This window comes from Bufo gargarizans, chromosome 3 (assembly GCF_014858855.1).
Source record: "Bufo gargarizans isolate SCDJY-AF-19 chromosome 3, ASM1485885v1, whole genome shotgun sequence".
In the NCBI taxonomy this organism is placed as follows: Eukaryota; Metazoa; Chordata; class Amphibia; order Anura; family Bufonidae; genus Bufo; species Bufo gargarizans.
The window spans coordinates 475,435,878-475,460,312 of NC_058082.1; the positions used below are offsets into that span (position 1 = coordinate 475,435,878).

Genomic DNA, 24,435 nt, shown 5'->3' on the forward strand with positions numbered 1-24,435 from the left:
ACCCACCCTAACATGGTTAATAATTCAGAAGAAAAAAAATATCATAAAAAACCATCAGTAAAATGCATCAAATGAAGTATCACCTACAAACTTTATATAATAAGAGTGCAAAATATAATGAAATACATGGGCTTCATCTACCAAATGGATTACAGATGCAGGCCTTTAGATCAGAGATGTCCACATAGGCTAATAACTTAGTGATTGGGTCCCAAGTCACTTCCAAAAGGTCTTGTGAATGGATAACATGACTTATGGACTAATATGTAGTTTTACGGAATGTGCACATTGTATACTAAGGACTCATGAGTAAGCCATTATATATAGAGTAAGCCATTATATAAAGTGCAAACGTTTGGTAAAAGAAATGTAAACAAGTAGAATAATAATAATGATATTAACCTCATCACAGAACAATTGCTGCATATGCAACATCAATTATATTTTCTCTCCCTTTAACAGCATTTTTGGGGATTCGCATGTTATGTTGAAAACTTTTCACAGTTTGGATGTTGGCCAGCACACACCACAGAGCAGAGGTAGGTCGTGTTTTACACCATGCTACTTAAGTTACAAAGTTCAATGTGGCAGAAGAGCCTCCTATTGGAATTGCTGGAACAGCATCCAGGAGGCCAGAGTCTTCTGTATATTATTCCCACTCTCTAGACCGTGGTTTCATAGGTTTGCCCTGCTGAATCTTTGAGATCAATTGTAACATGTTGGTCTCTTTCATAACCATCCGCTTCATCATCAGTAATCAAGTTAGCGTAGCTTGTCCCTGGAGGAAGAACAACACATCCGGTTACCTGTGCTTGTATTGCTTCTTATGTTTATTACTATATGCTCAATTCAAAGTATTAAACGCAAATAATGTTAAAAAGTAAGGCCTGATTCACACATACGTGGACCACGGTCCGTGAAAACCCGTCCTGCTCAGTGCACGAGCGCACAGCGGCATTGGTTGCTATACTCTCCTCGAAACAATGTAACGTAATGCAAATTCCTTTATGTCAGATTTCATGGAGATGTACAGCATGGCCCTTAGACAATTTAAAGGGGTTGTGCCACTAATAAAACAGATATTGCTGCTTTATCACTTTCCCCAAATACCACCATTAGTCAAAACGGCCTTATTCTAAAGTTATCAGCCTACCATTGTACCCTGTGGTAAATCTGTTTTGATATTCAGTTGCTGTAGGTTACATCCTGCAGTGGAGCCTTGTCATGTGGGACATAGGAAGCCTCATTGGTAAGAACATGGGGTGTGTTAGTTTCACATGATCTGCTGATGTCAGGACACATCTCATAGCCCTAAAGCAGAGTTCCTCAACTCTACTCCTCGGGGCCCACCTGCCGGTCATGATTTGAGAATTTCCCACAGAATGAATACTTTTGGTAAGTCCTCATGAATGGACACTAATTATATCACCTGCTCAATACTAAGGAAATCCTGAAAACATGACCGGCAGGTGGACCCTGAGGACTGGAGAACGGAACACTGCGCTAAGGCATAATGGGACAGCAGACACATGACAAACGAGGAAGTAGGGTTCAAGCATGGGGGATAAGAGAGAACTGAAGATGAAAGTTAAATTTGAAAACGGACTTTAGAGTGAAAAGTAGTTTATGGCACAACCCCTTTAAGGCTCAATGGGGTTACAGAGTCAGTATTATGTTGAACAACCTCTGACATGTCATAGAGACATGTCAGATGTTGTAATGAGGGGGGGGGGGGCGCATACTGAGACCTTCACCAATTGCGTAAGTGAAATAGAACTGTGCTGTTTCTGCTCCTTTTCACTTTCGTAGTTTTTAACTCTTGTAGGAGATCCAAAAAAAGCCAACTGTAGCTGAAAGGGGACAGAGGTTATCTGAGTGGCCAGCTCTTACATTTTCGTGATCAGTGGGGGTCTCATCATGTAGGGTGACCAAGTACAACTTCTGAATTTTCTCTATAATATGTCAGATGTTGTGAATAAAACATTCCAAGGGTTTTTCTGGGAATACGGTTGGTTTTAATATACATGATAAACAACTACATGAGTATATGTTCCCTTTTTTTTCAGTTTGGACTTCCCTCACCCATTTTCACTGTGTAAACAAATCACTGGGTTGTTTACTTAGCACTTCCTGTTGCTGTATCCAACCAAACCCATGATGCACTTCTTCTTTCTCTGTCACAGCTCCAGCTCCGCTCCTAACAATGCTCCGCTAGTTTATATACATTACAAAATTACAGCTACCTTCATAAATTATTGTTTTAATGGATGTTGATTTAAACTAAAAAAAAACTTTGAAGAGTCAAAAATGGATCTTATGACTCTTTAGCTCTTTATATTGAAAATTGCCAGTCTTGCCATATGAGAAATCTATGTAACAAATCCCAATCTTCTGAGGAACTCTAGGGTTAACAAAGTCTGTATCAGGGCTTCGCCCCTCCATGTGCCAGTTTTACTACTGGTGTCTTCTAATGGGGCTGAGGGCTTCCTCGAGCACTCGTACCTGGTGGCAGTTCCTATCTCTGCACCTCCTATAGCTACCTCCTGCACATTTTCTTATTTTGAGCTAGACTAACATATTTCATGTAATTAAAATCTCATGTACGTACCAGGATGCATATCAAACCCAGGTTCTTCATTTATGCAGGTAACATGATTGTGCCATTCTGTCCATTTCACCTCATTTATCCTGTTCATGAAACAACAGGGCATTAATAATATGACAGTGTGCTCATCATTATATGCCAGCAAGGACTTAGTACAAGATGTATAATTAGTCAGCGGAAAGTACTTTAAATATAGTAGTATCTAACACCGGTATCATCTCTGGCCTTCATTTACAGTTTGTAAAAATCAATAATGGCATTTTCCATATGGTTTAAGAGGTCAGATTATCAGATACATTACAGGCTCCAGAAAAAAAAATGCAAACATCCTGTTCACATTAGTTGAATAAGTGACTCATTAAAACTTACCTTAAACACATTCTGTTGTCATTTTTGGAGACAGTGCAAGATTCTCCGAGCTGAAATTTACCCTTTAACCACATAGGTAAATTCTTCTCAAACTCCAGTATGGTCCTAGCTCTCTGCAAGTAAAAGAAAAAAGAATAGGTTGTTATTATTATTATTATTGATATTATTATTATGTTATTATTAAATTTAAATTCATACTTTACTAAATAAAAAAAGTTTATACTAGCCATGATTCTCATTATGAAACTAAACCGATTTATATTTTAGTCTTTAAATCCCCATTCACATCACTGTCTACCAATATACACATATAACTCCCACTTCTAGCTAGGATATGAGCCAAGGGCATGTAGAAGCTACAATAGAGATAGACCATGCAGTTGTTATGGGGTCCCTGGTTGACTGGATCCCCTTTTTAATAGGGGTTTCTTCTTCACAGATCCTAAAAACTCAATAAACATAGAAAGAAGATGGTGGCCAAAAAAATCTCCACGTTTTCCTATAGGATGTGGTCGTATTAAACAGCATCAGCAGGGGAGAATTGTTTTAATCTTCACTTTGGGGACTGCTCATATCTATGTTTGTCACTGATGTGGTATAAATTATGATTAGAATTCATATAATGTTCTTAAGTAAGGCTAAATAAGTCCAAAGGAGTGCTTTTACCGGACACTGGAATGGAGATGCTACAGGCTACACCAAGTGAGATATATTCTAAAGTTAACTTGGGTTTGTAGGGTAAGAGTTTTATTCCATATTGAGCAGATCGCTATACTCACTTGTATTCTCCATATGTGCTCACTTTCTTTTGAAATCTTTTCCACGGTTTCTCCCATCAATGCAATTAACATGTTTAGAAGAAGCACGAATGTGAGTATAACATAAGCGATCAGAAGAAGAAGGAACAAGACAGGGTATTTAGAGTCATGCTGCATTTCCAGATCTCCAAGCCCAATCGTCAGCTTGAAAAGTTCTACAATGGCCGTGCTGAAACTCTTGTAGGCGCTGCATTCGTCACCATCAGCGCAGTTCTCTATCAGAGAAGCAAGAGCTGTTCCAAGATAGAAGAACATATGTTAGTATATACTCATGTACCACTTGTTAGTACCTAGTCAAATCTTTCCTCAAATTTCAATAAAGACAAATGCAGTCGCTCGTTATTGGTCCACCAGGCTCAGGTTTTCTATCACAGATGACTTTAAAAGGGGGGAATATATTTAAGGGACCCATGCTGGATGTCTATGGGGACAAGCTAAGAAAGCATAGAGAGGATATAAGAGGGTTCTTTATGTTAAATCTATTGAGTCCTTTTTTTTGGGACTAAATTCTAAAACAACATACAACATTGCAAACAGGAGTAATCTGATGGATCTCTATGTGAGCAGAACATAGGTACTGTAGATGAGGTCATTTAAAGAAGACCTTTCACCACTCCTGACATGCCTATTTTAATAGTTCCATGCATTCCCCACTTACTAACAATTCTGGAGCCTCTATTCTTATGGCTCTATGTTGTGCCCTTCCTTTATTATTTGCACTAGAAGTTATGAATGAATGGCTATTAGCCTTCAGTAAGGGTACAGAGGGGAGGTAACCAGTTGGGGGGGTGTCCATGCACAGTCTGAAAATGGCACTGATTGGATAGAGTCAGACTGTGCAGGTACACCCCCCCCCCCAACTTGTTACCTCCCCTCTGTACCCTTACTGCAGACTGCTAGCAATTTAGTCATAACTTCTAGTAGAAATATTAAGGGAATGGCACAACATAGAGCCATAAGAATAGATGTTCCAGAATTGTTATTGCATGGGGAATGCATGAAGCTAATAAAACAGGAATGTAAGGAGTGGTGAAAGGTCCTCTTTATTGTGACAACCACAGTTGCTATCAGTGGAGGAGAAAGTAATCTTCTGCTTTGACAAATCCAGTTACGGATCCATTTCTGAGTCTGCATGGGGTGTAAAGGAAACTGTGGTGCCCCTACACCTGCTGGACACTGAAGCTCACCCATCCCTAAATTATAGTTATTAAGATGTATACGTTGTGGTGGCCATACTGTATTCAAATGGAGAGGAAAAGTTTGAGACATTATCATCAATACCCAATAACAAAGTATACGTACCCACTCCAAATCCAAACAGAAACAAAATGTACACGAATAAGAACTTCAGAACATCATTCAAGATGACCTAAAAGAAAGGGAAAAGTAACATAATGTTACTATTAAGATCTAACTTTTTAGTCATTATATCCATGTAACAAATTGCTATGTCCTATACCTTGGCATAGTAACAATATGGGTATAGGACTATAGCTTAAGGACATTCACAAACTGGGAATTCTCTCATATTGCCACATATAAGGGCTGTTGACCATAGCAACAAATCAGATACTACGTAGCACTACAGTATTTTCACTCTTGCTACTTTTCGGAACCATCTCATCATTTTGCAAATCCATAGGATACTTTTGCCCAAGGGTCAAGCATATGATCTACTAAGACAAGTTGGTACCAGTTTCTTATAGTTTATTGTTAAGAGAAGGTGTATATTGGTGGCATTTCAAGTGTAAGCAGAAACCTCATCGCTTACCTTTTGGATCATAACACTGTAGATTCCCAGAGACTGAAATCCTCTTGTGTAATACAACATATTTGCCCATCCCAGTGCCATGGCTAATACAAGAAATGCCAGATATTCTTTGACACCAAAAAGGTAGCAGAAAACTGATGCTATAACCAGGATCGCTTGGATGAAACTAGAAGGGAAAAAAGTATCCTCACTTAGATGTCATGGATCAACTTTATTAAGAGTCATATTATAGTCGTTGGTATTTTATGCAAACATTGGTCTGCATATGGATGTTATGGTATGACATTTCTACAAGGATAGGTGGCGTTCACACGACTGTATCCTTTTTGCATCCCGCAAATTGCAGATCCGCAAAACACAGATACTGGCCATGTACGCTCCACATTTTGTGGATCAGCACGTCCTACTCTTTGTTAGAAATGTCTATTCTTGTCTGCGAAAGGGACAAGAATAGGACGTTTTCTATTTTTTTTTTTTTTGCGTGGCTGGGAAACGGACAGTGTGCTGTCCACATCTTTTGCGGCCCCATTGAAATGAATGGGTCCGCATCTGATCCACAAAAAATGCAGATTGGATGCGGACTGAAACTATAGTCGTGTGAATGCCCCCCTAGCACTATACTATAGCACTGAAAGTAGTATGAAGCAGACCATGAAATGCAGCAATATGTTAAATCTGTTACACCATTTATAGATAATTCACACGAATATCTACACTCCTGTATATGCTCAGAGGAGTAACCTGAAGCTTCTGAGCTCCAGTGCAAAACCTGTAACAAGGCCCCCCATCTACCATGGGCCATTTATACTACTGGTGTCTTGTTATATGGCTGAGGAGTCTGGCTTCCCTCGGGCACCCCTCTAGCTACTCCCCTGTATACACAGATTTGGTCGATTGGAACAGCTGTCTCATTTCAAACCTGATACAGAATTGGAGGAATGTTTTAAACTGCATCATACTTACAAGAGAACATGGAACCAGGCGTCTGACAGCACTGAACGAAGATCCGAAGGCCTCACTAAGAAAATAACCACACCCTAGGTGAAAACAAAGCAGTTATTTAGTATCAATTTATTAAACTAACCTGTATATATTTGTTACTCTATATCGTAAACGACATCGTAAATGAGAATCTTGAAATCAGACCATTCAGCAATAAATAAGAATACCCTTCATGAAGTTCATAAAAATTCTGAACTAGGCCTAAAGCAGATCTTTGATCAGACTGGGACAGGTCATCCCCTATTCAGAGAATACACCAGACACATACTCTATCAGTCCGGTGTATGCAGGAGGAGAACACTTCCCCTGCTCTCATTCCAGTGATTGATGGCTCGCTGCTGCGTATACAAATACTAGTAGTCAGATATGGCTCATTGTTTTATGTGCTGTTTTGGCTAATAGTAGAGCTGAACTGTCCCCCTTACTGTGCTACACTTAAATGGAGCAGCATAATCCGATGACAGATCAGCTTTAAAGGCTATGTACACTTTCAAGGTCAATTTTATTTTTCTGACTACATTTTAATTATTTTAGGCAATTTTTTTTTTTCAGTTGTTCTTTATTCAAAACATTCAACTGTTCTGTCACAAAGGGTAACTTTTTGTCTAGCTGTGTGAATTGTACTCTCACTTTTACGTTGTGCTGGTCATCTAATAAACCTTATCTCTAGATTACTAGTACTGTAGTTCAAGAACACTTATTTAAGCCAAATTCTATCAGTGAGATAAGAACTGAGCTAAAATGATTGTTTATAAGGTCAGAGATCGGAGATAAGGTGCCATCAGCTCAGCTGCCTGATGGAATCTCAAACTGTACAGAGAAAAGGGCCTCAAAGACCAATTGAAAAAAAATATTTTTAGCTCAAAATGAGTACAATGTAGGAAAAAAATATATATACCCCCAAAGATATACATAGCCTTTAATTTCACAGATTATATTTTAAAGAAGATATGTCGACTGAATATGATGCCCTAATTAGGGTTACAGGTCCTCTGTGCTTGTAAATCAATGTCCAGTGAAGCTAGTAAAAAGGAAAAAACAGTATTACAGATTTAAAGCCCACAATATTAAAGGGGTTTCCAGGATTTTCATATTGATGGACTATCCTCAAAATAGGTCACAATATGAGATTGGTGGGCTCAAACTCCTGGCACACCTGCCAATCAGCTGTACAAAGACGCTACTGCGCTGCGTGAGGGCATAGGCCTCTTCCTAGGCCAGCGACGTCAAGTTCATCAGTCACATAGCCGAGGCACAGCTCTGTCCCCTTAAAGTGAAATCAAGTGGACAGCACTCTGCTTGATAAGTTCCAAGGAGGCCACGGCGCTCACTGGAGCTATGCTGAGTACCACGGCTTCTACAAACAGCTGATAACCAGACCCCTACCAATCTCATACTGATGACCTCTCCCGAAAGGTAGGCTATCAATACGAAAGTCATGGAAAACCCCTGTCTTACCTATCTACAGTACCCGAGTTAAGGAATCAAGCTGCTTATAACTACTAGGAACATGTATATATGATACCCAATAAAATGGTATAAATAAGTTGCTGACACATTTCTTAGCCCATGATTTTAAGGGCAGTATAGAGCTTTAATGTGGCTAGTTATAATACCAGATACAGCCCATGGACCAATGTGGTGCTCTTCCTGGGGAACAATACGCATGCCTTTTTTCTAACCTCAGAAAAGCCCTTTATGAACAACCATTTTTCCATTTAGTAGTGAGTTGGGTCATGGAGAGGATGCCAGCAACTGTTCAACAAACTAAGATCTTGAGAGGAAATTCATGAAGGAGATATTTATTACCTACAATAATTTTCTACAGCAGGGATGTCAAACTGCGGCCCTCCAGCTGTTGCAAAACTACAACTCCCACAATGCCCTGCTGTAGGCTGATACCTGTAGGCTGTCCGGGCATGCTGGGAGTTGTAGTTTTGCAACAGCTGGAGGGCCGCAGTTTGACATCCCTGTTCTACAGCATACATTTCTTATAAGTTGACAATGTGAAGCGGGTTTCCCGTTGATTTCTATACCTACATCTACACCATATCTGATTTCTCAGTATATGCTATAGGAGGATACGTTTATGTCACATCATAGCTGAGAAGCTTGATACAATCACAACGCATGGACGTGATTCATCTACATAATAACACATTGTAATTCATAACTCTTGTATTACTCACCTCTTTGATCATCAGGTATGTGGCACAAACAATGATAAACATTTGCCCGACTAGCTGGAGCCACCCTCTGTCATATGTCAGACTTAAGGGATATAGAGCCTGTGGTCGTAGAAGAGACATGTTAGTGTTCATGCTATGGACACACTGTAAATCTTCAATCATGTTATTGTGTAAGCAATCAATGCACAACATTATACAATATAGATATAATTCAAAAACTAAAAACTCAGGGGTGACTATACCTTACTCCAGTATCCCCTCTCAACCAATATTGTCAAAATGGTCCAGAAAGCTGAGATATACGGAGTGGTTTGGTGGCATCCGAAAATTGTAGGGCTATTGTGCCAATATGGAACATGGGGATTACGGTCACTAATGATACTACTTTTAAAGGAAACCAGTCACATTGAAAATGCCATCCAAACTGGAGGCCGCATCTTGTAGAGCAGGAGTTGCTGAGCAGAAATTTCGTTTTCTGGCACAAATGAAGTCAGAAATCTGTGGCAGCTCTGAGCTGTCATAGATTTCTGGTTAGGTGCACAGACTGCAGGAGAATGTATAATGAGGCATGCGCCTCAACATAAATTAGTTGCATCCTCCAGTGGTGCAGGGGATATCAAGACTGGCGCAATTGTTCTTTCCATTTCACAGGACAGCAGCTCTACATTGTGAGGATACCATCAAACTAACTCATATCTCAGCTTCTTGGACACAGGGGTGGGACAAGTCTTCCAGGCACCCAAGGTGTTTGGCTTCAGACTCTGTACCTAAAGTTCAGAATTACATTTCACCAATCCCTAATGGTCCTACTCATACAGGAAAACACTAATAGGTAAAAATAGTAAAGGCAGAAAAATCCTTGCTAACAAAAAAACAAAAGGCTGCCTACTCAATCTACCACTTGTCACATCCCTGCTTGAACCCATGGGAATATGACTTGGATCAAGTAGAATATGGGCATTATATCACAACTTGTATAGGACTTTAATATTTAAATTAAATTTATGGTCATGCTGAGACCTCAGTACCAGGAGACTCTCTTGTCAGGGGCTCTCTGCTCAGGCAGAGTAGTCTTCTAGTATGAGACTCTGTGATGTTCTTACTCAATGCTAGGGCATAAGGTTAAGGTTTTCCTGATGGGAGAAAGAAGGCTCTTAGGCTGCATATATGATTATATCTTTAAATGAGTGAGACATACCTGTTCTCCGCGTGGTCGGTAGTAGGAGACTAATGTAAGGACGACATTGTAGGTGAATGACAGAAGAAAAGACAAAAAGAACATATATCTTGCAAACTTTTTCCATTTCAACTGAAGAAGTGTATGAAGAGGCTCCAAAGCCAACAGTTCATGACGATTCTAAAAGATAAGAACACAAAAAGAAAATACACTTAATTTGTTGTCCACTCTTTTGCTTTTGATGGCCTATCATCAGTATAAGCCATCAATATCTAATTTTATCAGGTCTTACACCCCCATACCTCTGCCGATCAGCTGTTCGGGAGTAACTCAGGCACCAGAACTACACAGCTCTGTCCACTGTCTCCTTCAAGTGAATAGGAGCAGCATTGCAATTACCAGCTCTGTCCTATTTCTGGTGCTAGAGCTCCTCCCAAACAGCTGGTTGGCAGGGGTGCGGGGTGTTGAACCCCTACCAATCATATATGAATGGCCTATCTTGAGGCTATGCCATCAATTTAAGAGAAATAGACACCTCATTTAAACTTAGTTTTGCAACATTACTCCTTCAGTTCTATTACTATTATTTCCTATTGATTGGTTGTAATATTCCTGGTACTTACATCAATCCTGGTGTTGTAAACCACTATTTCAAGTATTGAGTTCCTGGAACAAGTATCTACATCCTTCAGGTCGTACAGTGAAGATGAAACAGGTCCATAAGCCCAGTCTGTGAACTTCCTGGAAAGCACTCTGTTCTCCTTTTCTTTTATTTCTCGGCTCAAAATGTAATGAAGAATCTGGACCAATACATCAAATATAGAAATTTAGGTAACAAAAATAATAATGAATGAATGGGTTCTTGTCTGAGCTGGTCTTTTGCAATGGATCAGGATTTATGTCTTACCTCAGTCTTTCCTGTTTTGGCTGCCAGTTGCATTGGAGTGAGGCCTTCATTATTCTCAATACTTTCCAAAGACTTGTTCTTACAGGTTCGTAGTATTGTATCATACATACGTATGATGAAGACATTTTGTGCTTCTGAATTCTCTGCAACGGTCACCAAGGCATGAAGGACAGTGTTGCCCAAAGAGTCCTGGATGGTGACATCTGTCTGGATGTTTTCCATGAGAAGCTGCACCACATCAGGTTGGTTGGTACATGCGGCAAGAGCTAATGGTGTTTCACCTTAAAGAAGACAAGAAAGACATTAAAAACTGGTCCTATATATAGCTATATAAAATATAGGTGTTAATAACCACTTTGGGAAGCCTCTGTTTGCACATGCTTCAGGTTCTGTTCCATCAGGGGTTTTTTGTGTGTGATTTTTATGGTAAAATCACCCAGTATACAGTGCTTTTCCTGCTGTGAAATTCACAAGAAACTAGAAGAATGCTTGAGTTATAGAAGTCAATGGGATCCATGAGGATTTGTTGGTATATACTGGAGAATGGATCTGTCTTACTTGTCATGGCTGCATTAAGAATGAAAGTCATGATGGTAGTGTGATCAGAACCTTCATGAACAACTCCCATGGAACTAAACTAGGAAACTTTTCCTGCTGACTCCCTTTCTAGGCAGAAAGTAATAGTGATACCAGAATTTCAACAAATTTAACATGTCAAGAATGTGAGACCTCTGGTTTTGTAGAAGCATTATAGAATATATTAATTGTTCAAGAACTCTATAATTCTCACCAATAAAATAGGACAACTTACCAAAATAGAATCCTTCATGTTTATGCTTTGGATTAAAGAATCGGCCTTGTGCCCGCACATTGATATTGGCTCCTTTTTTTATTAAGCACTTCACCAGGTCACTTTGTCGTCTCTCAATTGCTATATTCAGTGCAGTCTGACCTGGAGGAAATAATGTCAGGTATGCACTTATCATCACATGTATCAACAACAAGGTAACAAAAACATCCACCAATTTTAAAGAAATTGTCCCAGCCTCATGCACCTCCCTTGTACCTCCAATGTTCAATGCCTATATTACATGACCGAGTCACCTAGCTCATAATTTATCACATAGTTGCTTCTGTTGTAACATTCAACCAGCTTCACATTATGTAAATTTATATTTTTAAAGACATTTACTTTAAAATGGTTACCAAATTGATAGCCTGTCCTCAGGATAGGTCATCAATATCAGATCACTGGGCATGTAGGGTATTGGAGCCCCACCTGTCTGATATTGATGGCCTATCCTAATGATCAGCAGAGGTAGCTTTGATACCCTATGTTGGCGGTGGAAGTACACAACTCCCATTGAATGGTAGCACTACTGCAGTTACTAGCTCTGTCCACTACACAATGGATGTGGTTGTGTAGATGGTTTCGGTTGTCAGACTTGTCGTGGAGCCATTAATGTTAAAATCTAGAACAACCCCTTTGATCTCTTTTTTCTTAAATATTGGTTGCTGAATATATCTATCTTTCTATCTATTTCATTGAACAATGTACATTTTTTCCTTACATGCTGATTTTAGCTTATCCCTACATTCTTTCCCCAGTGTTTCTACTAAGTAATACAATGAGTATATCTCCAGTATGATAGGTCAGCCATTTTGTTGTAGACCAAGATCTCATTCCAACAAAGTCACTGCTACCACATGTGACATATTATAAATAATGGATTGTTACAAACAAATCAGATTTTCATAGCCACTACTTTTTACCTTAGTGGTAGCTGGTGGCTGGGGTTGATAACACAAAGAGTGTGTAATGTATGTTGGACCTTAGGGGTCAGTGTTGGGGAGAAAGACCAGTAGGAAGGAGATATTAAACATACAGTATACGTATGTATAATAGTCCTTGGGTCTGAGTTACTGACTCCTATTAATGAGAGTAAGTTCTTATTTTGCATTGTAATCATTTCCTGCAGTGTTTGTATAATCTGGTATAATGGTATAATCGATTATGAAAGCTCCTTGTTACCTTTATAATTTTCTTCTGTGTACTCAGCGTTAATTAACCTGGCCAGAAATCCATTCTCCTCAGCAAATGACAGCAGAATGCAGACTATCTCTGGGGTGTTGTTATTAATGTTCAGCAATGCCTTCATCAAACATGTTTTCCCAGTGTCTTTTGATGTTAATTTATACATAAAGAAATCTGCAAGATGTAACATAAAGAGATATGTAAGTTTAATGATATTTCTGCAGTTTTATAAAGTCTTAAATGGGTTCAGCAGTTTTTTTTAAACTGATGATCTATCCTCTGGATGGATCGTCAGCATCTCATCGGCGGCGGTCCGACACCCGGGACCCCCGCCGATCAGCTGTTTGAGAAGGCAGCGGCGCTCCAGCAATGCCGTGGCCTTCTTGCTGTTTACCGCCGGCCCAGTGACGTCACGACAAGTATTAATGGCTTGGGAGGGGCTAAGCTCTGTTCACTTGAATGGAGCTTAGCTCCGCCCAGGCGATTGGATACTAGTCGTGATGTCACTGGGCCTGCGGTAAACAGCTATAAGGCCGCGGCACTACTCCCAGTGCCGCTGCCTTCTCAAACAGCTGATCGGCAGGGGTCCCGGGTGTCGGACCCCCGCTGATAAGATGCTGATGATCTAGCCAGAGGATAGATCATCAGTTTAAAAAAACTGCAGAACCCCTTTAAATATTATAAAACAAAAAGGCCAATGAAAAAAAATTGTTGTTGCCTGAAACAGCAAATCAGAACTTAGTATATAAAAATGTTGAATGAGATTATTGGGACCTTGTGCTGCTTTCTTTGTGAATGTGGAAGACGAATCTTTAGCTTCTTGGAGAAGTCTCTTCAACGAGTCCACGTCTCCTTCAGATACAGCTTTAAACAATAAATTTTTCGGGGGCCGTTTGGCAGTTTTCTTTGGATTTAACGAGTCAGGGCTTTAGAAAAAAATAATATGAAAACATGGTGTTATTATAAACCAGAGTTCCATATGTAAAGAGCATGTGAAACTAAAACAGGATGTTTTAAATGAGGTCATTTATAAGATGCCTCAATGTAGCTGACAGATAGCATATGCATTTGATCTATCTCCTGTTGCCCACCCTCAGTGAAACATTATGGTTATTAAAAAATCCTAAGTGATATGATCATGGAAGAGATGTAAAGTCACTGTACCCAAGAGCTAGGGCTTTTTGTAGCTGTTCCTGGATCAACTCTAGGACATAAAAGTATAATATGAAGCTGAAGTAGCTGGATGCTTTATTTGCTCCGTATATGCAAATAGCTCCCAACAGTCCCATTTTTCAAGAAACTGCCCTACAAACTGTAATCTAAGAGGCTGGGCTTAAGCAGATTTGCATGAAAATGGACATCACTATGCCATTTTAGGGTGTATACACGCATAGTAGGTGTGAAACTTAAATGGTCACTAACCTTAGGACAATGTACATAATGCAAGTGAATATAAGAAACTTAGCAGAAAAAATGCCTCTTTCTCCATTTATCTGGCTCCTTACCTACCCCTCCTAAACTACGATAATATTCTCTATCTTCAGAGACCGAGAAGGACTGTCAGAGCACTAAAGGATCAGATTACATGCTGCTAATAGATATCTACGGAGAGCAGAGAATTGAGCTGACAGTTTATCTTGGCCTCTCAAGACAGAGAATGTTAGTTTAAGGGGAAAGGAAATATGCCTGATAAGTGGAGAGAGATGTATTTCCTAAAGGTCCTTTTACATGTGACAATATAGCAGGCAATTGTTGGGAAGGAAGTATTCCTTCCGGGCCAGCGCTTGCTTGTCAGTAAAGGAGACCGCCGCATTTACATGCAGTGATCTCTCTCTTATTCACAGTGCGGGGAGGAGCGATCAGTAATGCCATCACTCATCCCCATACATGATCATTGTATGCCAACAGCAGAGCATATTTAATCGGCACAATCTGCTGCAAGCAAATGATGATTTAAGCTTTTGCATAAACGAGCATATTACAGAATGAACGAGCATTTCGCTCATTCATTCTTTACATCACCAAATAATCACTAATGAGTGTTCCTATGAACGCTTGTTAGCGATTATCCGGCTGATTCTTGGCCTGAGTAAAGCAGACTTTAAAGTAAGATAAAGATATATTATAAAGTTTCTTATAATCATGTGGAAGGTATGTTTAGATGCTTCTAGATAAACCATTCTGAGCTCTTTGACATTCACAACTCAAGAATATACACACAATATTAATCACTAATTAAAAAAAAGAAAACAAAAGTCATAAGAAATGGTTATACATAAGGCATACACATACATTATGATGATCATTGTGATCGTGGCGATCACAAGTTTTCTGATAACATACAGTATATAAGAGGAAACACTGATCATTATACTATCTTGTTCCATATAGAAAAGGTTCTTACCCATTATTATATCGCTTTAACAAATAGTCTGTCACTTCTGGAGGGGTTTGTGGAGAATCGATATCCTCACTTTTTCTGCTGTCACTATTTAACGTGGAAAAAATTAAAAGGGTTAAAAAATGTCACAAAATTATATCTTTAAATGTATCAATGTATTGTGGAAATGAAATATGTAAATCAGCAACACATTACTAATCAATCATTGTCTGACTATATTGACTTGTCATTAGAAAAAAACAACTTTAACGGGAATGTCTGCCCTTGAACAACATTTTTTATTTTTAAAGGGGCTGTCCAACACTTTAAAAGTGATGACCTATAATCGGTATAGGCCATCAATATCTGATCAGTGGTGGTCCGACACCCTGCACCCCTGCCGGTCAGCTGTTCTGCAGTAGCTCCGGAACTACAAATCTCAGTCCATTTTGTAGTAGATGAAGATGGTTACTGGAGCACTGCTCCCACTGAAGTGAATGGGAAGTGCTGCGGTAGCCTGCTTTGTCCTCTGTAAATTGGACAGAGCTGTGTAATTCCCACACTGACTACTACATGTAGCTACTACAGAACAGCTGATTACTGGGGGGGGGGGGGGGTTTGCTCTAAAAAGTCACAAAACTGGTGGAAGCTGGAAAATAAAGCTATAAGTATCATGTACTAATATGAATTCCCTGCTTTTCCTGAGAGAACTACTGCTCCTACAGTATCTACAGTAATTGTGGCCAGAATGTTTGTTCTGCCAACTGCTATCTCCCTAAAGTCGCCCAACATGAGTTAAGATTGTTGGTGGGTCCTAAAAAAATTTGCGTCCCCTCATGGCAGATTTCTGGTGACAATTGGACTACCCTTCTACACATTATTTTGGCAGCATTGCTCCATATTTGTCTAACGTGTATGGCCAGTTCACTGTAGATTCCTCCATGGCTTTGTCAGAAGAAGCCCTGCCCTTATTTACACAATGAGATAATTGTTTTCTACTCATCTCCAGAAATGCTTTGCACTCCTATAAATACATCATTGGCTCTCTAGTTTCAGTATATTTTGACCCGCCTTTTATCTATAGCATCAGTGTTGGGCCTTCATACTATCAAAATAAATGGGTCTTAACTTAAGAGATGATCAAGATAAAGGGTCTACACCATGGGCTGGACCCCTTCATTAAAAGTATCATTGGAGAGCCGAGTTGCTAAGCAACCACCATTGTAATTTTTTTATGTACCTCAGCATGGTATAGAGGTAACATATTGCAGTTATGCTGAACAAATACTTCATAGTTTATTTCACCTTATAACACCACTATCATCCATTACAGTGTATAGGCTGAGTGATCCCATGACTTCTAAGGAGACCTAAAGGACATTTCCTACTGTAGTAGTAGACATATCAGAAGAACACGGAAACTCCCATTGACCTCAACGAAGAGATGGCTGTACACGCTTGACCATTTCTGCATGGAAATTAATGCCAGGACTAATTTGTTCATGAAACTGATGAGGTATCAGTCGTTAAATATCTACCAACTGACCTTCTAACATATCTTATGGATCAGTGACTACTAACTGAAATCAAAATTAGAATACTTCCTTAAAGCAACATTCCCCTACCACTCTTGCTCCTGGGCCCAATCTGTACGTCCTGCTGCAACAATGAAGCCCCGACACAGGGAAATGTGACTGCAGTAATTGCTTTAAGTGGACACATGTCCTTTGTTGGAACATCATTACTGCATCAGGAAGTAGATAGTTTTGGGCGAGCATGCTCGGCCGAACACCATTTTCACTCAAGCATCGCGATGCTCGGCACATCGCGGTGTTCGGCCGAACACCGCATGTGCTCGAGCGCAATGCTGGGGTATTCTCCCCGCACGTTTGTTGGCTGCTACGCAGCTAATAAACGTGCGGGCAAGTACTGGCCCTCACTGTACTGCCGTAGCCATGTTGGTTACTGGCATTACAGTGATTGGCTGGCCGGAACGCGTCATCGGGTGCTATATAGCACCCGATGACACATGGTTTGGCTCAGTATTAGTCAGGGAGAGTTCCATCAGAAGGGACAGATAGTGTAGGGACAGGAATTAGTTAGTGTTGAAAGGTGTTAGAGACCCAAAAGTCCTTTTAAGGACTATTGTTTTATCCGCTGCTGACAGTGACACAACCTCAGCTACATCTGTTGTGTTACATTAGCGCATCCTAAATATCTGTGACATTCAATGCAATTGTTTGGCCGCTGGTGAAAGCGGCATTACCTGCGCTTCATCTCCTGTATAACGTTTGCGCATCCTAAATATCTGTGACATTCAGTCTAACTTTTTCGCCGCTGGTGACAGTGACATTACCTGCGCTACATCTCCTGTATAACATTTGCGCATACTAAATATTTAAGACATTCAGTCTAATTTATCTGCGCATACACTTACAAAACCTGTGCTACTGTACGTGTGACATACTTGCAAGCATATATACCATTTAATATGCTCAAGACAAGCAGTAAGGGACGGGGAAGTGGCCGTGCTGCTGATGGTGCATGCAGAGGCCGTGGCCCTGGGCGCAGTGAAACTGTGCCTGCTGCCAGAGCACAAGAAACACACTCATCCACGATATCTAGCTTCATGTCCCAATTTGCAGGGCGGTGCAGGACACCATTCTTGAATTCACACCAGTGCGACCAGGTGGTCCGTTGGATTACAGCAGATAATGCTTCCAGTCTGTTAAGCACCACCCTGTCTTCCACAAAGTCCAGTCTCAGTAGCCAAGAGTCTGGTCAACGGAATCCTCACCCTGATCCTCCTTCCTCCCACCATGGAGAGTCTTGGCAAACAAGTGATCCTACACTCGGGTATTCCAAGGAGCTCTTTTCAGCACCATTCCTTGATTTGGGCCTCTCGCCAAGCCCGCTTGAAAAGGGACATGAGGAGATCTTGTGCACTGATTCCCAAACTCTTGAGCATTCACAGTCAGAAGAAGATGACGGTGGGGAACGGCAATTAGTCTTTCACAAGGTGGATGATGATGATTAGACACAGTTGCCAATAATGCAATGGCAATAGTGTCTCAAGAGGTTGATGATGAGGATGAGACAGTTGTTAATAAGTGACATTCTTGTTAGGTCAACAAGTCAGGAGGATGACCAGAGAGAGGAAGTGGAAGAGGAGGTGGTGGACGATGAAATCACTGACTCAACCTGGGAAGGTGGCAAGCTGGGCGAGGACAGCAGTTCAGAGGGGGAGGGATCTGCAGCACCGCAACAGGCTGGAAGAGGCAGTGGGGTGGCAAAAGGGAGCTCACACCAAACAGGCCCGCAACTGTTCCCCGGAGCACCCCCTTGCGGCAATCTCCCTTGCCAAGGGGTAGGTGTTCCGCAGTCTGGCGCTTTTTGGGGGAAAGTGCGGATGATAAAAGAATTGTCATTTGCAACCTGTGCCGTACCAAAATGAGCAGAGGCGTGGACACTAGCAACCTCAAAACCACCAGCATGATCCGCCACATGGAATCAAAGCACCCTAATAGGCGGGCCAAAAACGCCTGGGTCCACAACCAGTGTGTGCGGGTCACACCACTACCTTCTCTTCCCCTGTGTTACGTGCTGGCCAATCCCCTGTCCAAGACACAGGCCCGGATGCCTCCCGCCATGCACCTGGACTTTTGCAAGCACCATCAGCTAGCACATCCACTTCTGTGTCCCCAGCGCAGCGTACAGATGTCCATACCCCAGGCCTTTCAACGAAAGCGCAAATACCCAGCCACCCACCCACAGGCTATAGCATTAAATGCGCACCTTTCCAAATTGCTGGCTTTGGAAATGTTGCCATTTAGGCTTGTGGACACTGAAGATTTCTGCAGTCTGATGGCGGCGGCCGTCCCTCGTTACTCAGTCCCCAGCCGTCACTATTTTTCCCGGTGTGCCATCCCCACCTTACATCAGCATATGTCCCCTAACATCACCCGTGCCATGACCAACGCAGTTATTGGGAAGGTCCACTTAACTACTGACACATGAACAAGTGCTTTTAGCCAGGGACGCCACATTTCCCTGACGGCACACTGGGTGAACGTTGTGGAGGCCAGTAGCGAGTTTTACCCTGGGATAGCACAGTTACTACCAACGCCAAGTATTGCGGGCCCTGCTTCCATCAGAATATCCACCATCACCTACATTAGTGGCTTAAACTTCCCCCCACCCTTCTCCTCCTCCACCTCCACTTCCACCTCTGAATTCATATCGTGCAGCACCAGTCAGCCATCAGTCAGTAGCTGGAAGCAGTGTAGCACTGCAGTGGGGAAGCGGCATCAGGCCGTGCTGAAACAAATTTGCTTGGGTGACAAACAGCACACCGCCGCAGAGCTGTGGCAGGGTATAAGGGACCAATCTGAGCTGTGGCTCTTGCCACTCAACCTACAACCAGGCATGGTTGTGTCTGATAATGACCGTAACTTGGTGGCAGCTTTTGAGCTAGCCCATGTGTTCAACTTAGTGGTTCAGCGGTTTCTCAAAACCTACCCCAATTTGCCTGAGCTACTGGTGAAGGTGCGCCGCATGTGTGCCCATTTCCAAAAGTCATCTACAGCTAAAGCCTGTCTGGCAACTCTGCAGGAGCGCTTGCAATTGCCAGCTCACCAACTGTTGTGCGACTTGAGCACGCACTGGAACTCCACGTTCCACATGTTGGTCAGGCTTTGTGAGCAGCAGAGGGCAGTAGTGGAATACCAGCTGCAACATGGTCATCGCCTTTCCAGTCAGCTTCTACTCTTCAGAAGCAACGAGTAGGCATGGATGTCTGACCTTTGTGAGGTTTAACGCAACTTTGAGGAATCAACACAGATGGTGAGCGGCGATGCCGCTATTCTCAGCTTAACCATACCGCTTATGTGTCTACTAAAACACTCGCTGCTCACAATGAAGGTGGACGCTTTGCATGTGGAAGAGGTGGAAATGGGGGAAGACAGTACACAGGGTGATAGCCACACCACCCTCCATTCGTCTTCTCAGCGTGCATTGGACGATGAGGAGGTGGAGGAGCAGGAGAAGGTTGCCCCTGCTACAGAGCGTAGTACCCATAGCAGGTTTATTTCATCTGTTCAGTGTGGATGGGCAGAGAAAGAGGATGAGGAGATTGAGAGTCAAACTCCTGTTGAGAACAGCAAAGTCTTGTCTGTTGGGACTCTGGCACACATGGCTGACATTATGTTATGCTGCCTTTCCCGTGACCCTGGCATTATACGCATTTTGGCCAACACCGATTACTGGTTGTTCACCCTTCTCGACCCCCGCTACAAAGAGAACTTCTCCTCTGTCATTCCGGTGGTGGAAAAGAATAGCAAAAAGGTGCAATACCAGAAGGTCCTTATGGAAAAATTGCTCCAAAAATTTTCAGCTGACGACGCTGGCTGCAGAGTACGTAGTTCCTTGGGCAACCGAGGAGGGGAGACAAGGGGAACACACAGCAGTTCCAACAGAGGAAGGGCAACACTCTTCAAAGCCTGGGACAGTTTCATGACACCCCGCCAGCACCCTCACCCTGATGCACGGCCTAGTGTCACAAGGAGGGAAAAGTTTTGGAAAATGGTGAAGGAGTGCGTAGCAGACCATGTCAGCATCCTCAGTGATCCCTCTGTGCCTTACAACTATTGGGTGTCTAAGCTGGACACGTGGCACGAACTGGCGCTCTACGCCTTGGAGGTGCTGGCCTGCCCTGCCGCCAGCGTTTTGTCAGAGTGGGTATTTAGTGCTGCTGAGGCATAATAACTGATAAAGGAATCCGACTGTCAACTGAAAATGCTGACAGATTGACTCTTATCAAAACGAACAAGGCCTGGATTGCCCCTGACTTCTCTACCCACCAGAGGAAAGCGGCTGAACATAAAGGCACTTTAAATGTGGCTTTTATGGTGTATTGGATACACTGTTTTCCCATGCACTACCTCCACCATAAAAAAGGGTACATGGTTAAATCTTCCTTTTATCGTCGTCCTCCTCCTCCACCATCATATCAACATGCTTATTAGGCTGCCCTCGCTCCTAATGTTTTAGAGGGTCAGCTCAGCAGCAGATCTTCGCCCCCTAATGTTTTAGAGGGTCAGCTTAGCAGCAGACCCTCACCCCTAATGTTTTAAAGGGTCAGACCAGCAGCAGGCCCTCGCCCCTAATGTTTTAGAGGGTCAGCTCAGCAGCAGACCCTCACCCCTAATGTCTTAGAGGATCACCAGCAGGCCCTCGTCCATAATGTTTTAGATGGTCAGATAAGCAGCAGACCCTCGCCCCTAATGTCTTAGAGGGTCAGCTCAGCAGCAGACCCTCGCCCCTAATGTTTTAGAGGGTCACCAGCAGGTCCTTGCTTCTAATGTTTTTGAGGGTCACCAGCAGGCTATCAATCATAACTTTTCAAGGGTGTGTATGATGCCCTCCTTTATGTGTAATAAAGGGGGTATTGTAGTGCCAGTTCCTTGTAGTTTTTGGCAGCCCTTTCCCTTAGTGCATAGGCTTTTTGAGTGTAGGTGTCCCACTACCTGAACAATTGTACCACAATGTGAATGAGGCCCTCCTTTATGTGTTATACAGGTTGTATCGGAGTGCCTCTTCCTTGTAATTTTTGGCAGCACTTGCAATTTATATGCAAGTAAATATACAGGAAAGAATGTTTCCTAACAATTTTTCCTCTAAAATCGATTTTATGTTGAGTTTTGTGCGTATTATTGTCAGTCTGTAAAAGTGGCGTACTACTCGGACAACATCGTTCCCAGCAGCGACCTGGGAGTCCAAGATGCATCCAGACTCTGTAGAACACCCGAGCATCTCAAAGTGTTCTACTCGAGCACCCGAGCACTTTGGTACTTGATCAACACTAGAAGTAGATAAAGGTGAGGAACGGCAATTTAGAAAAAAAAAAATTCAACCCTCTGAGCCCTTTTTACATACCGGTATATTTTTGGTCTCTTTGGAGGGGTTGCCCAGGATTTTACAAGTGATGGTCAATGCACAGAATAGGGCATCATCAGCTGATTGGCCGGTGTCTGACACCGCACACCCCATGATCAGCTGTTCTGTTGTGTAGTGGATGGAGCTGGTAACTGCAGGGCTGCATCCATTCACTTCATTGGGAGCAGGGCTGCAGTAACCAGTTCCATCAAACACTTAGTGGACAGAGCTGTGTATTTCCAGCATGGAGCTACTGCAGAACGGCTGATTAGAAAGGGTGGCACAGAGTATCAAATAAGTATAAGCCATCACTTTGTAGAAACCTGCGCAACCCCTTTAAGACAATACATAATGTATTAACTAATGTAATTATAGTATCCTCCAAAAATACAGTTAAAAATTTCCAAACACTCTCTTATCTTGCCCAGATTAAGTTTCAATATATATTATACATACTAGTCATCTTTTTGAGGAGACCAGCCCTCTTTTTCATGTAATTTTTGGTGGTCACCGCAAAAAAAACACAAAAAACTTTAACTGTTATGGCTAGAATGTGTCATATACAGTAGATAGCTTTCAGAAAATGTGATTTTTCTAACAAATGGTAAATTCCATGATATTTCACCAGTATTATCTTTATCTTCATTATATCTGCAGTTATATCTACATCTCAGTAATGAGCACTGTAATACTTGTCAGCCTCCAAATCACAATTACACAAAATCAGCACAAAAAAAATACAACTTTATACAACAAATCTTGTCTGAAAATGTAAAATTTTTAATATTGGTACTCACCAAGGCTTTATGTTTGAGTCCATAGGCCTTGAAAACACTGGGAACGAAGATGTTTTTGAACCAAGAGAGAAATCAGTGGTGTCACTGCCGAGAGAATTTCCTGTTAGTACCGGTTCTAGAGTCAAGAGCGCCATTGAGGTAGAATAGCAGACATAAAATATATAGAAAAAGAAAGATGATATTTTAAGGACTTCGGCTATACGACTGAACAGTAATAAGACTGACTTGTAATAAGGAAGCACACTGGAGTTGAGTGGCATAATTTAGGGCAGAGCCAATCTTACTACCCTAACCAGTTGTGTTACTTATGATACACATTGATGTACCTAAGAATAGATGTAATAATTATGAAGTAGTTTGTGGCTTTAGGTCCTGATCATAGCTTTCAGCCAAATGTGTGTTACTGTAAACATTATATATATTACGTTTATAAAATTATGTTTCTTGCTTAAAGGGATTGTCCATCCTATGTAAATAAATCTTAAGGGTTTACAAGGATTCACTGAAAAGGTCTGCTCTACTACTAGATATAGCACCATCATGAATTTTTGACTATGAGGACTTCCTGGCGCGCTCTCTGGATTGAGTGGACTCCTGCACTCGGCTTGCACCTGTGTTGCTCAGTACCAGTGATGGTCAGTTCACAGTGTTCGCCATTGAAAACATGCGGGCTGCCATCTTTAGTAAGGTAGACTCACCCGTCCAGCGATGCACAGGTAAGCCCGTACCTGTGCCTGTGCCGGGAGCCTGTCTAAAATCAAATGCAGTCACCGGGAGCAGGCAGTTCCGAGAACAGCCGCCGGGGGCCTTCATCGGGCTGTTCTCGGAACTGCTTTCTCCCGGTGACTGCATTTGATTTCAGACCGGCTCCCGGCACAGGCACAGGTACGGGCTTACCTGTGCATCGCCGGACGGGTGAGTCTACCTTACTAAAGATGGCAGCCCGCATGTGTTCGCTGGCGAACACTGCGAACTGACCATTACTGCTCAGTACAGATATTAGCCACAAGGTCAGTTCAAGAAAGCAACTCAGTGTTTAGATGACTGTTTCTGTCTTATGCAGCCCTTGAAGAGCTGTCTGCCGGAACAGCCTGCCAGAGCTCTCTGGATCCAGCATTGTCAGAAGTTATTGGAATGCCTGCTGGTTCCATTGACTATAATGGGTCTGGAGGAGATCAGGCTGCTACCTGGCAAATATGCTGGAATTCGGCAGGACAAATACCGCTTCTGATACTGAGGGAAAGAAGGATTTCAACATGCCTAACTCTCATGTTACTTAAATTATGCATCACGGCCCATGGGGTGTGTATGGAATTACAGGTTATATCGATTCAAGTCAACAGGGTTGGGCTGCAATACCAGGCATATCGCATGAACAAAATATGGCAGTGTTTCTGAAAAAAAGCTGATCATTATTCTAATCCTGAACAACAGGAATTACACGAATGGGTA

At 42.0% G+C, this 24,435-nt stretch overlaps 1 protein-coding gene across 1 annotated transcript; it reads right to left on the bottom strand.

Annotated features, from left to right (window-relative positions):
- Nucleotides 1-42: 42 nt before the first annotated feature.
- On the bottom strand, nucleotides 43-23,170 carry TRPV3 (transient receptor potential cation channel subfamily V member 3). The gene is made up of 16 exons (XM_044285757.1): nucleotides 22,984-23,170; nucleotides 15,278-15,361; nucleotides 13,648-13,799; nucleotides 12,871-13,047; nucleotides 11,650-11,790; nucleotides 10,839-11,119; nucleotides 10,555-10,731; nucleotides 9,953-10,111; nucleotides 8,755-8,853; nucleotides 6,527-6,600; nucleotides 5,564-5,729; nucleotides 5,095-5,161; nucleotides 3,754-4,025; nucleotides 2,975-3,087; nucleotides 2,609-2,688; nucleotides 43-778 (listed from the first exon to the last, which is right to left on the bottom strand). Exons 1-16 carry the CDS (start codon nucleotides 23,115-23,117, stop codon nucleotides 663-665), a joined length of 2,292 nt encoding a protein of 763 aa, XP_044141692.1. The 5' UTR covers nucleotides 23,118-23,170; the 3' UTR covers nucleotides 43-662.
- Between the last annotated feature and the right edge of the window lie 1,265 nt (nucleotides 23,171-24,435).